Below are 12,694 nucleotides of genomic sequence, written 5' to 3'. Positions count from 1 at the left end.
CCTCTGGCAGTGATAGCATGGTCCAAAAAATATGTACCACTGCTTTCAAGGCCAAAAGAAATTTAGTTCTTCATCATCTTTGCATATTATCTTCAAGAGAACAAGGACTTACTTTTCTTTAAAATTCTTATTAGTTAAAATAATTTGATTCATACAAATTATTTCTTTTGTTGCATGTATGAAAAAAAATAACCCAAAACCCCAGTAAGCTCTCCCCCTCACTTTTCCTGGAAATTTTCCAGCTTTTATCTGAAAGCCAAATGCCTGAAAAGAAACCAAAAATATTCTGGCTGAAAATCAAAATATTTTTATTAGATTTCATTTTTTTCAAGCAATAGTTGTGTTGAGGATTCAGCCTCTGGCTTTAAGATGAAAAATGGACCGTATTTTTATGGAAAGGAGGTACTTTTCATCAAAAGAATTGATCAGTTGAAATCTTTTAATTAGCTTTGCAGGACCTAAGTGGAGAAGCTAGGCATGTAAAACTTTGTCTTTATTTTGTTAAAAATAACAGGCTAGCCTTCCACCACGATCAAAGCTGTGGTAGTAACAATGTCATCATTGTTACCTCTCACAAAAACCCTTTCCCTGCAAAATGACCTGCTTTGATTTCCTTTATTACCATGACCATTTTTATGTGTGGAGCTTGTGAGGAGGCCTTGGCAGGGATCAAGGCCACATCAGGCTCTGTCCACACAAAAAAAGCCAATCCATCTTCCAGGGGAATCAACCCCCTGTACCAGGTGAGACACAACAGGTGAACACAACAAACAGCCAGCAGGGCACAGGTAATAAAATGTCTGTGGTTAGTGTGAGGAACAGTGGTCACTGCAATGAGCACTCTCAGTGCATTTTCAAGTTTCATCTCTTGGTGTTTTTCAGGGGGATTTGAAGGAACTTTGTCAGTTTTCATGAGTCAACTCATTTTCCACTGAAGTGGCTGGATCAGTGGGAAAGTGTATTTGGAGCCAGAATTCTGGATCTCCCATGTAACAGAAGCATTTAACTGCAAGGAGATGTAGCAGAGAGAAATGAGAAATGATGCTTTGCCAGCATTTTGTGAGGCTGGGGTAGGAGAAGGAAGATCTGGGATAATTCTCCCCTTAGCTGTAATTCACAGCCATCAACTCTTCATCAATTGCACCAATAACTGGGAAAAAAAAACTTTTACCTGGAAAAAATATCATGCCTCATATTAATAGCCAACAAAAGTCAGGACTTGTTCATTCCAGCCTAGTTCATTTGCACTAGAGGGATGCTGAGGCTGGAGTGCCATGGCCAGAGGGCAGGCAGGAATCAGGAATTTGCCTGGGTCAAATCACATCAGGCAGCAGCACTGGTGGCAGATCTCCAGCAGATCTCCTCTTGGGTTTGCTCCCTGCACAACACGAACCAGGCACGAAGAAACACAGCAGAGAAGAGAAATCTGTGCTCTGGGGCAGTGGGGATCAGTGATTTCCCCATAAAAGTTGTCATTTTTTCCTCCAAAGGAAGAAAACAGAAATATTTTTTCCTCCAAAGGAAGGAAACAAAGTCCATGAGGGATGATGCTTTTTCCTGCAGGACCAGTGCTGTCCCTAGGATTGAGGGGAGCTGAGCAGGGACACTGCTGCTGGGAACCTGTTTTGTGTAGCTCTGTGCAGAGCTGGAAAAGCACAGCATCCCCATGGAGGGGTCACATGGGAAAGCAACTCTTGGATCAGGAGAGGTTAACAGAATTTTGCTGCATTATTAAGTCTTAATTTCTCCTTTATTAAGTGAATGATATGTTCAAAGTTGTTTTTCCTTGAGGGATTTTCCTGAAAATTGGCTCTCAGCTCTGTGTGCTCCATCCCAGAGCCTGGATGCCCTCAAAGTGACCCTTCACCACTGCCTTTGTGAGAACCAGGCTGGAGCAGAGCTGGGTTTTTCTGGGCTCTCAGTGGACCCAGCTGCTGTGCAGGTTGAACCAGAGCTGTTCCTCCTGTGGCCAGGTGTGAAAATTGCTGTGTCCAGGTGCTGCTCCATGTCCCACCCTGCTGGGGGCTGTTTCAGAGCATTTCCAGAGTGCTCATCAGTGTGTGCCACCCCCTGTGACACAGCTGTGACCCAGGCCAGAGCTGCTGTAGCTCTGCTGAGGATCACCAGGTCCTGGGAGAGCCAGGCCACGTCTGCTTCCATTTCCCAGAGCTCTTGTTCAGCCCACAGGCTGCGAGCAGAGCGTGTCCTCCGTGCATAATGCATGCCCAGCTCCATCTGCATTTTCCCTGGGACTGCCATTGCTGAGATAAATCCTCTTTTTCTGCCTGCCATTGCTCACCACACTCAGGGCTGCTGGGGTGTTTAGCTCTCCCCTCCAATACCACTTCTCATTACAAGTCTCTGCATATTTAAAGTTGTTGTGTTGTAAAATCAGGAGAAGAAACAAGCCCCTGTGAATAATTTACAACCTCACCCAGGCAAAATTAAAAATATATTTTACCATCAAAGGTCTTTCTTATTTTGAATTTCCATGGATGTGAGTGGCAAGAAAAAGAGGAATGTCAATGGGAAGAAAGTAAACCCACACCAAAAAAAAAAAATAAAATAAAAAATCTGACTTTACTTGGCTGTCTTGGGCTCTGTAAAACATGGTCCTGAAAAAAAGGATCTGATAAAAGCAGTTTATCTTTACCCAGACTTCATTAAGGACTGAAAAAGCAGTCACTTGTGCTCTTCCATGCTTGGAAACTTTCGTTCTCTCACAATTCTTGCTGATGGAATGGATCTGTTTGGGTGTCTGGACTGGAGGAGCAGCCCAAGGATCTTTGAAGGACATTGCTACACCAGAGGCCATTTGACTTCAGGGGAACTGTGCCAATTTACCTACCACCTAATTTGTGCATGAATCATATGCACACATCTATCTAATCTCATCCCAGTGTCTGCAGAATGCTCTGGGAACAGACAGATGGCCAGAAATTCCTCAAAGTTCACTACAAACACGGCAATGTGGCAAGGCTGGAGGTGAGGTGCAACAACAACAAATTCTGAAGTAAAACTGAGCCTTTACTACTGCAGAATCCTTCTCACAGATAGTTGTTCTTGCAAGAAAAGCATTTAAATGAAAGAAAGGCACACCCCAAAGGGGGAAAAGAACCGTGAAAATAATACAGAGGGGGGGAAAAAACCCCAGGAGTAAATATCAATAGGAGCTGCTGATTTTCAGCCTCCAGTGTTCAACAGTAACTACTCAAAATGTTCCTGCAGCACCACCAGCAGCGCTTGCTCAGGAGTTCATGGCCCTACAGGGCTCTCTCTGATGTCATCCCTGACACATTCTGTGCACACACAGACCTCTCTGCAGCCCTTGCATACACATTTTGAATTTCACTGAGCTGCTGTTTTTCCACAACTCTGCTCCATGTTAATGCATTCAGCCTCCTGGCCATCTCTTCCCCTCTGCTCACGCTCCCTGCCCAGCTCCTTGAACTCCTTTTTCCTGCAGCTCTTTCAAATTCCTCCAGTTCCAGCAAGAAAGGATGTTTTTCCCCCTGTGTTTGTTTTCATCCTGTGAAAAAAGAGGGGTGAACAGGTTCTGTTGTGAAGCTGAGGGCAGGGGTGCAGGGCTGGCAGGACAGTCCCCAGCTGTGTGACACACACAGGGCTCAGAGCAGAGCAGGGACACAGCTCCCACCTCTCACTCCCAATTCATCCTGGTGCTCTGGGGGCACATCTGGGCTTTGGGAGGGGCAGCTGCAGCCTGGTCTGTGCCCCCACTGGCCTCAGAGTCACAGAGAAAAGGACCACAGTGGGGTATTTGCTCTAGCAGGGTCATCCCAGAGCGCAGGACTGCACCCAGCTGGCTCTGGAATATCTTCTGTGAGGGAAACTCCACACCCTCCCCAGGCAATCTGTTCCAATGATCCCGAGAAACTCTTCCTGAAATTCAGCTGGAACTTCCTGGGCATCATTTTCTGCCTGTTCCTCTTGTCCCTGTGGCTGGCACCACCAAGATGAGCCTGGTCCATGCTCTAGGATAATTATGCCCATACCTAAAGGGCCCTAAAAGGATCCATACCCTTTAGATAATTATCCTCATGAACGAGGTCTCCTCTGGAGACTGCCCAGCCCCAGCTCCCCCAGTTCTCCCTCAGCACTCACTCCAGGAGCTGCATTCCAAACTGGGCACATTTCCAGCACTTCCCAGTGCCTTCCTCACCCTCCATTCCCCCTGAGCAGGACCCAGCCAGGGTGCCACCTACCTCCCAGGGTGGCAGAGATGAGGAGGTGGGTGCCGTACTTTTTGATGATGGTGTCGATGAACTGCTGCGTGGTGGGTCTCCTGCCCAGCAGGCGGATGCTCCTCTGGAACTCAGGCATCAGGGGCAGGGGGTTGTGGAGCAGGTCCCTCCTCTCGATGGCTGTGTTCCTCACCTTCCAACGGGCAAACTCCCTGTGCCACAACACAGGAACACAACAGGGGTCAGGCTCCCAGTCTGGAGGGGCAGGGACAGTCACCGGGGGTGGGACAGGAGGATGGAGAAGGGGCCAATCCTGTCGGACACCCCCACATGGATACACACATGAGGCCACAAGGCTGGACAGAGGGGAAGAGGAGGAGAAGAGGAGAAATGAGACATTACTGCACAATAACTGTACACCACGGGGATCAGGCTGGTGAGGAGGTGCCCTTGGGGTCTGCCAGAGCTGGACTCCCCTAAAACAAAACCACGCTGGTCCTTCCACCCTCCCATGCTTTGAGGTCTTGCACTTCTCCATAAAGCAGCAAACTCTGGTCTCTGTCAGCAAATATCTAGACCACAGATCCAGCCCAAACTGATCACTGTTATATCCCTGCTGCCCACAAGTCCTCCTAGCACACTTCACAAAGCAAAGCAAAGCTGAAGAAAATACATTTTCTTCAAACATCTTCATCTTTCAGCAGCATGAGTATGGCAAAAGAGCAGTACAGAAAGCAATTTTTGGTTTACCATGTAGAAGGATGGACTCAGATCTAAGCAGAGTCCAGGGTGAAAGCAGAGATTTTGTTCATGTTTTAGGAAAAAAAACCCCAAAGTAATTCTCAAATCTGTGCTTTTAAACTGAGAGCAACTGGGGAAAAAAATGAAGTTAATGTTTGCAAAAGCAGTTCTTTATTGCAGGTATCCATTTTGAAACGACACAGAGAGAAATGCCTAGAGAAAAGCCTGCACACCTGCAATCTAAAAATCAGGCCTCTGAAACATCACCAGCTGAGCACCTGAAAAATGAGAAACCTATTAATGTCTTTCAAAAAATATTGAGCAAAGCCTTCCTTAAAGGAGAGGATGTTATTTATACCCATTCTCCTACAAAGCACCTGCTCTGTCTTAAGCTGTCTCCCAGCCCATCAGCTCACACGCTTCTCTGTCACTTTTCCTTCACCTATTCTTGTAATTTGGGTTTAAGACAAACATTTTATTTAGATTATAGGTGTTGTGGTTTAATCCCAGCCCCACACAGCCACTCACTCCTCCTAGAGAGGAAGAGTCAGGAGGGTGAGAGGACTCGTGAGTTAACATAAAGAGTTTAGCAGATAAAGCAAAAGCTGCATGGGCAAGCAAAGCAAAACAAGGAATTCACTCCCCACTTCCCATCAAGGTCTGGAGTTCAGCCATCCCCAGGACTCCATCAGAGTGACTGGGGAGGAGAAATGTCCTCACAATGCACATCCCCCTTTCCTCAGCTCTGCAAGCTGAGCCTGATGTGCTGTGGGTTATCCCTGGGGTCAGCTGGGGTCAGCTCTCCAGGTTTTATCCCCCTGCAGCCTCGGCACTGGTGGGCTGGGAGAGAGGCAGAAAATCCCTGACCTGTGCACATTCTGCTCAGCACCACACCTGTGCTATCAGCAAATCCAAAACACAGCCCCCTTCCAGCAAAATCCAAAACACAGCCCCCTTCCAACAAAATCCAAAACACAGCCCCCTTCCAGCAAAATCCAAAACACAGCCCCCTTCCAGCAAAATCCAAAATCCACAAACCATACCAACCTCTCTGGAAAAAAAATTCACTTTATCCCAGTGCAACAGAGGAAATTTAATAATGATGTTTTCTGGGAATAGTCTTGTTTAGCATTAGTGCAGCTCAGCAGCAGCAGAGGAAGCCCTCACGTGCAAGAGCTGACCAAGGGTAAACTTCTTTGAGAAAATTAATGCTGCTAACAAGGAACGAGCTGAATTCAGCAGAAACAAGTGGAATGAAGATAAGGACCAAGGAGACTCTTTCAAGAGAATGAAGTAACTTCAGAAGAAGGCCAGCACAGTGACTGGTAAAAATGATAAAAATTAAGGGACCACTGATCAGAATTAAGGATTTGGGGTTGGATTTGAGGATTGGGTGATTAAATGGCACAGGTATAATTCTGAGGCATGAACTGGGACAGGATCCTCTCTGCAGGCACCCAGCTCAAATTATAACCCAGGAAAAACTAATTGGAAACCATCAGGTAGATTTGGCATTCCTAGCAGGATCCTGGGGTCAAATCCATCTCTGTGGCTGGTGTGGAATAATCCATAACATCCAAACCAGGAATGACACCTGGCCCTGAGGCAGCACTTCCCATCACAGTGTCCCCCAGCACAACAAGCCCACGTGGCTGGCAGAGACCCTGACACAGAGGCAGATTCAGGAGGCTTGGTGCCAAAGCCAGGATCACAAACCAGATCTTTCCTGCCCAGGCTGGTTCTGTGCTTAGTCCACTCTGTGTGTGTTAGGTTATTTGACTTAATGTAATTATGCAGGCATTTATTTTGATTGTGGCCCTTCACAACACTCCACGCTGCCTGACAGCAGTTACATTTATCAAAATAGAAAAGTGCCAGCTATTTACTTCAAAATATCTCCTTACACCTGAGCTAATGCCCCCTCTGTAGCTCCTTGCTTTCACAAGCCAAGTGAAAATGCCAAAACAAAACACACCTCTTGCTATGCTACAAGAGTCATTAGTGTCAAACCTTGCAATCTGAGGAAACATCCATCTTTCCTAGAAAAACCTCAGTCAAAAGGCAAAAAAGCCCCCCCATACAACAGGTTCTTAACATGAGGAGTGACTGAAACAGATCATTGGCTCCCAAGTTGTCTGCAGATAACAAATACACCACCAATGTATTCCCTTTATGGAGCAGAAGGTGTTCTCTGCTGTCCCAGAATTGTGTAAAAGTTGATTTTAATGATAGATAAAACTTTAAAAATAAAGACAAATAACTTCTCTCTGACACTGTGGAGAGGTTTCTCTAATGATTCCAAATTAGTTTAAATCCCAGACCTTGCCACAGAAGGAAATTCCCTTTGAGGAAGGAATGGTCCCTTCAGCAGTTGCACTGCATGGGAAGAGGCAGAGCTGGATGCTCAAAGACAGGCAAGGTTTTTGAGATTCCCATGTTCTCATCAGAAAAATCATACCTAGCAAGCATAGGAAGAATGCCATCTGTGCTTCCTCTCCAAAGAGACAATTATTGCTTCCTGTAAAACTCAAGCACACATTCAGATTCCTGCTTCCTGCAGTATCCATAAAGTCAGGAGTGACCAGAGCACCCCAGAGCCTGCAGGTTTCCAGAAAGGGCTGAGGGAATGTTTCATGTTCCCAATAAAGCACAGAGTTTGGTTTTGCTGGTTTGTAATTGATAATTTAGCAGCAAAGACCATCGAGTTGAAACATGCAGCTGGTCAAGTGTTGATCCCTATTCTCCTTCAGGGAAGCTGGGGCTGCCCCTGGATCCCTGGCAGTGCCCAAGGCCAGGCTGGATGGGGCTTGGAGCAGCCTGGGATGGTGGGAGGTGTCCCTGCCATGGCAGGGATGGGATGAGATGGGATTTAAACTCCTTTCTGACTCAAACCACTCGAGGATTCCATGACACATCAACACCCAGGGCCTGGAGTGTCTCCATTCAGGGGGTGGAGATGGACAGGGCAGACTGGGAAGGGATGGAGAAGGCAGAAAGGAGAATGACATTTTGACAAATGATGTGTCCAAAGGGAAAGTGGGTCCATTTTTCACATCAGCTCCAACATCACCTTGTGACACCACTGGCAGGAGGCAAAAGCAGGAGTTTAAGAGGAATCACTGTCACATCTTCAGCCTTTCGTGCTGCCAAGGGACAATCCCAGCCCCCAGTGGTGCAGCAGATGAGCCCTGAGCAGGATCCTCCTCTAAGGCACCATGGTAAAGGAGACTTCTCCCACCCAATTGTTATTGATGCCATCCCTCCCCAGGGCTCCCTGCTCCCAGGGCACAGCAGGGAGGTGAAAGCCCAGTTCTGCTGCACTCTCCCAATGCTTGGATGTGTGGCTTTCCCAGCTGACAAGAAAAGCTGAGCAAATATGTTATAATGAATAATTTATGCAACTAACTTAGATGTTTATCTTCTGCTCATAGAATATCCATGAACCAGTTGCAATTCCCTCTAAGTTATGCATTATTTGAATTTACTTTGTGACATTTTTCAAGTTTTTTTTATAGGTTTTACATAGCATTTGACTGCCTTATTTCTTTGTGTGCTGTTGATTCATTGGGGTTGGAATCAAAGAAGGTTTAAGTTTGGAAGGGAACACCAGTGGGGTCATCTGCTCCAACCTCAATGGTCAAGCAAATGATATGGCCTTGTTAAGCTTCCATTTTAATGTCCAAAAATATATATTTTAAACTTGGCTCACTGAATTCCAATATTTTACATGGAAAGCAAACCTCTGATTCCAGCAATCTTCCATGAAACCTACAGAACCCTCTGCTGCAAGATGCACCTGAGGCCAAGATTATGGTACAGTTTTGGAAAATAAACTTAATGTTAATAGATATGGCTACTGAAATAATTTTGAATTATTGGGGTCATAAAAAAAATAAATTATATTTGCGGGGAACAGCATAGATCCAGCCTTAGGGAATGTTCCAGCCTGAAACTCCTGAAGTCACTGAACACCTCCAAGAACAGGTTTTCTATTAGCTTTCAGCTCTAGATTTAATTGCATTTTCTGCAGAAGCAGAAAATCAGCCAAAATGAATTTAGGGTGCTGGGTTAGGTAAACAATACTCTTGTCTGTTTGTCACTGCTGAATCCTGGGAGGATTTACCAAGGCCAAGATTGGTGGATAATGGGTGCAAAAGGGGACTGAAACCTTTCCTCACAAAACCATCCTGGCTGCCTTTCACTCTTTACTTCCCTGAGCACCAGGGTCTCTGTGCCAGCACCAGGAACACAGAGGAGAGGCCTCTACAGGGTTCTTAAAAGTGGAATAAGAGGCATCTTAAAAGTGAAATATTGCCCTGTGCATCACTTCTTCTCCAGGTGAAGAAGTTGCAAAGACTCTACCAGGATTAGCACATGGTACAGCTAAGGTTGGTAAATTGGGATTAGTACAGGGTCTTCTGACCCTCAGGAGAAACCCCAAGCAAGAACCTGAACTTCTGCCAGCAGGGAAGCTTTGAATGGCTTTGGGAAGATGAGAAAACTCCTGGCAAGGAGGAGGAAGGGTCAGTATCCCTGAGGCAGAGCTGGGATAAGGAGAAACTCTGACCCAAGGTCTGAGCAGAGGGAGAGAGGCACTTGTTGCTCTGTCTCAACAGGGCTGAGAGCCCAAGGGAATTTGGGCTGTGCCAGGAAATACCTTCCACAGCACAGGGCAGTTCCCCTCTAGAGAAAATACAGAGGAGCTTCTTCAGGGGCTGGAAGGGGCAGGAGATGCTGGAGGGAGAAGGGAGGTGGGAGGAAGAGGGGTGAAGCACTGCCTCAGGGAGGCACATGCACACATTGAAGGTTTTCCTCCCTGTAACAGCAAGAGACACACTTTATTTGAATCTGGCTGAGGATGAGAAAATTCTACCCCTTCAAGTCTGCATTAATGAGCTTCCATCAAGGCCAGCATGTCAGGGGCAGAAGGAGCCACTAGGAATGGCTCAGTGCTCATTAGCACTGTGACCCCTCCAGGGAAACAGAAAAACAGGGAAAAAGGGACTGAAGAGGGAGGAAAAGTCAAGAGAGTGGAATAGGTGCACGATGCAGACCCCAGTCTGCACCATCAGAAAGGACAGCAGGATCCAAGGGCAGGGGCAGCTCTACCCAGGGAGGGAAGAATGAGGGAGAGGAGACACCAGAGCAAATTGAATTCCCCATCTCCAAATGGCCAGGACAACCAAAGTGTGTAAGTGAGGAAACAAGTTCAGCACAGACCTTGGGGGCTGGTGCTTGAAACAAAAAAGAAATTAAATGCATTAAATAATGATCATGACAGACAGTTTTAAAAAGGGGAAAAAAAAAATAGCAGAGGAGGAAGGCACTGAACAAAGCCTAAATAGAGAACCCCAGCCCCTCCTGGTGCTGCATGTGCATCCTTCAGGATCCCACCCCTCCCTGGGAACTGGCCAAGGACAAGGCACCAGCTCATTCTGCTCAATGGCTCTTTACTTTTTAAATAAAATTTATCTTGAAAGTCATCAGCTGCTCCCAAAGGTGATGGGCCTTGTGGAGGGCAACACACTCTTCAGTAACAGCAGGACACAAACATTATTTCATGCCCTCTCCTTGGCATATTGCCCACATAATTGACTGTGATATCATCAGGACTCCCTGATGTCAGAGAGATGTTCCCTGGGATTTTGGTGTCTCTGCCCCTGTTTTCCTTCAAGCACTTCACCATCATTAAGAGAGACATTTTTGGACATGTCTGTGTGTGCTGCAGACAAATATTAGCATCTGTCAGAATGAGTGTGAACCAAACCAGACAGATTTTAGGCCTTGTCTGGGTAAGAAATAAGTTCTGTGTTAGCCCTAAATCTTCCAGAATCCTTCAGATGCTCCTACAACAGAGTTGCTGGTTTGGAGGTTTTGTTTTGCTTTGCTTTTCCTTTTTTCAGCCCAATTGTCCCAGCCACTGGCTGCACAAAGTGCTGGTTATCTCCAGCCCTCAGCACGATGGCTCTTCCAGGTTGCTGTGAGCCCTGGATCCTGCAAACAATGCCCAGAGACAAGGTCTGAGCATGACAACAGCGTTATAATGCTTATCTTGTTCTGCCAGATCAGCCTTTACACCAGCCTGTGCGGGGCATCTGTGATTATGGTGGGGTCAGTGATGTTTCATTTCCAGTCTGTGCCCTCAAAATGCCAGACAGCCCCAGGCTGAGCAGTGCAATATTCCTTTAGCACTTCCCTCTGCAGCTTGGCCTCTTCCCTATCTAGGCCAGCATGAAGAAGTCACTCTTCAAAGCTGAGCTTTTCAAAGGACCTGCAAGAATTAGTTTCCTGTGAGGGTTTGGCACTCATCCCCCCTAATCTATTTAAAAAACCTCCAGTCTGTAGATTTAAACTAGTTCCAAATTAGACAGAGGCTGAAACTCTGCCATGAAAAAGAGAAAAAAAAAAAAAAAGAAAAAAAAAAGACCCTAAAAATTTAATTCCAGAGAAGTATGAAAAAAAAATCACTTAAGCTAAAAGTCCAACAGCATTTTGCATAACAGCCAGGCAAACAGACAGGCTCACTTATGACAGCTGGCAGGTGAATGAGATAAATAAATTGACTATTGATCTATTGATAAATGCTGTGCTTTCTGCAGCAGCTTTATTGCTATAAGGGCATTTACCTGGATAGGACTGAAGCAAGGGGAGGACAATCAGAGTTTCAGTCATTCAGCAGAGTCCTATGGCAGAAATTAAGCAAAGCTGTTGGGCTACCTCCTCCTCCACCTGGCTCCAAAGGTCAAAGGAAGACTCTCCTGTTGCTTTTCCCCCTGCTCTGTCCTTTGACCCTGTGCTTGATGTTGGCTGAGGGCTCTGAAACCTCAAACACTCCCCCTTTTATGGGCAAGCAGTTCAGTCTGCTCCAGAGTTTTGTTTTCAACTCTCTATTTTCTTAAGGATATTAAATTGTTCCAGAGTTGAAAGCCCTGAGGTTGCTGTGGATTTTTTTGGGGGAGGGAGAAAAGGTAAAAAAGAGGTCCAGAGCAACATGACAATTGCAAGAATCAAAATGAAATAAAATTACTCCAAAGTCAGAAGAATTTCATGTGACCTTGAAAGCCCCTTGGTAAACAGGTTGTCCCAGCACTGAATTAAAACCCAGTCAGACAAACATGACTGCAAATCTTGAGCTCTCTCTTAGGGTAGAACTGCATTTGGGTCTCTTTGGAAGCAATATGGAATTATTGGGTGTCCAAAAGATTGATTTATTTAGAAAAAAAACTGAAATAAATTTATTATAAGAGACTGAAAGCAGAGTGATTCAGCATAGGTAATAACAAATTGAAAGACAGGTCATCAAATTTGATCATTATTAAGTTTGTTTATTATTAAATGTGATCATGGCCAGGATGTGACTGTAATTCTTAACTCTGACTTCAAATCCAAACCCATGAAAACATGGCAAAGTAAGTTTCTCCCCTTTCAGCTGCTTGGGACCACCTCCAGGTCATGGATTTCTGCATTGTCAGTAAGACACAGTAACATCTGAACTTCTTCCACACATCTGCCTTCATCAGTCCTGTGTGGATCTGTTCCCATATCCCACCAGAGCCTTCTTGCAGTGTCCTTCCATCTCACCCAGCACTTCCAGTGCAAACAGCCTGTGGACATTTATTCCCCCAGCTCTCCCTGGAACGTTGTTTGTGCAGATTTCCCTGCACAAATCCCACACCTCGAGCACTGCCCAGCCCCTTCCCAACACCAGCCTCCCTCACTGCTGGTTCCCATGACTGCAAACCCCATCTCAG

General features: G+C 46.0%; 1 protein-coding gene across 2 annotated transcripts in view; it reads right to left on the bottom strand.

Annotated features, from left to right (window-relative positions):
- Positions 1-12,694, bottom strand: part of BRINP1 (BMP/retinoic acid inducible neural specific 1) — an 88,294-nt gene that overhangs the window by 23,040 nt on the left and 52,560 nt on the right. For both annotated transcript variants that reach the window (XM_015645136.3, XM_019008463.1), the window contains exon 3: positions 4,224-4,414. In XM_015645136.3, coding sequence (XP_015500622.1) covers positions 4,224-4,414 — 191 coding nt within the window. The remainder of the gene's footprint in view (positions 1-4,223; positions 4,415-12,694) is intronic.

The sequence above is a fragment of the Parus major genome, chromosome 17 (assembly GCF_001522545.3).
Source record: "Parus major isolate Abel chromosome 17, Parus_major1.1, whole genome shotgun sequence".
Taxonomy (NCBI): Eukaryota; Metazoa; Chordata; class Aves; order Passeriformes; family Paridae; genus Parus; species Parus major.
Note: the sequence above shows the minus strand (reverse complement) of the source record. Positions and strands in the feature narration are given on the sequence as shown.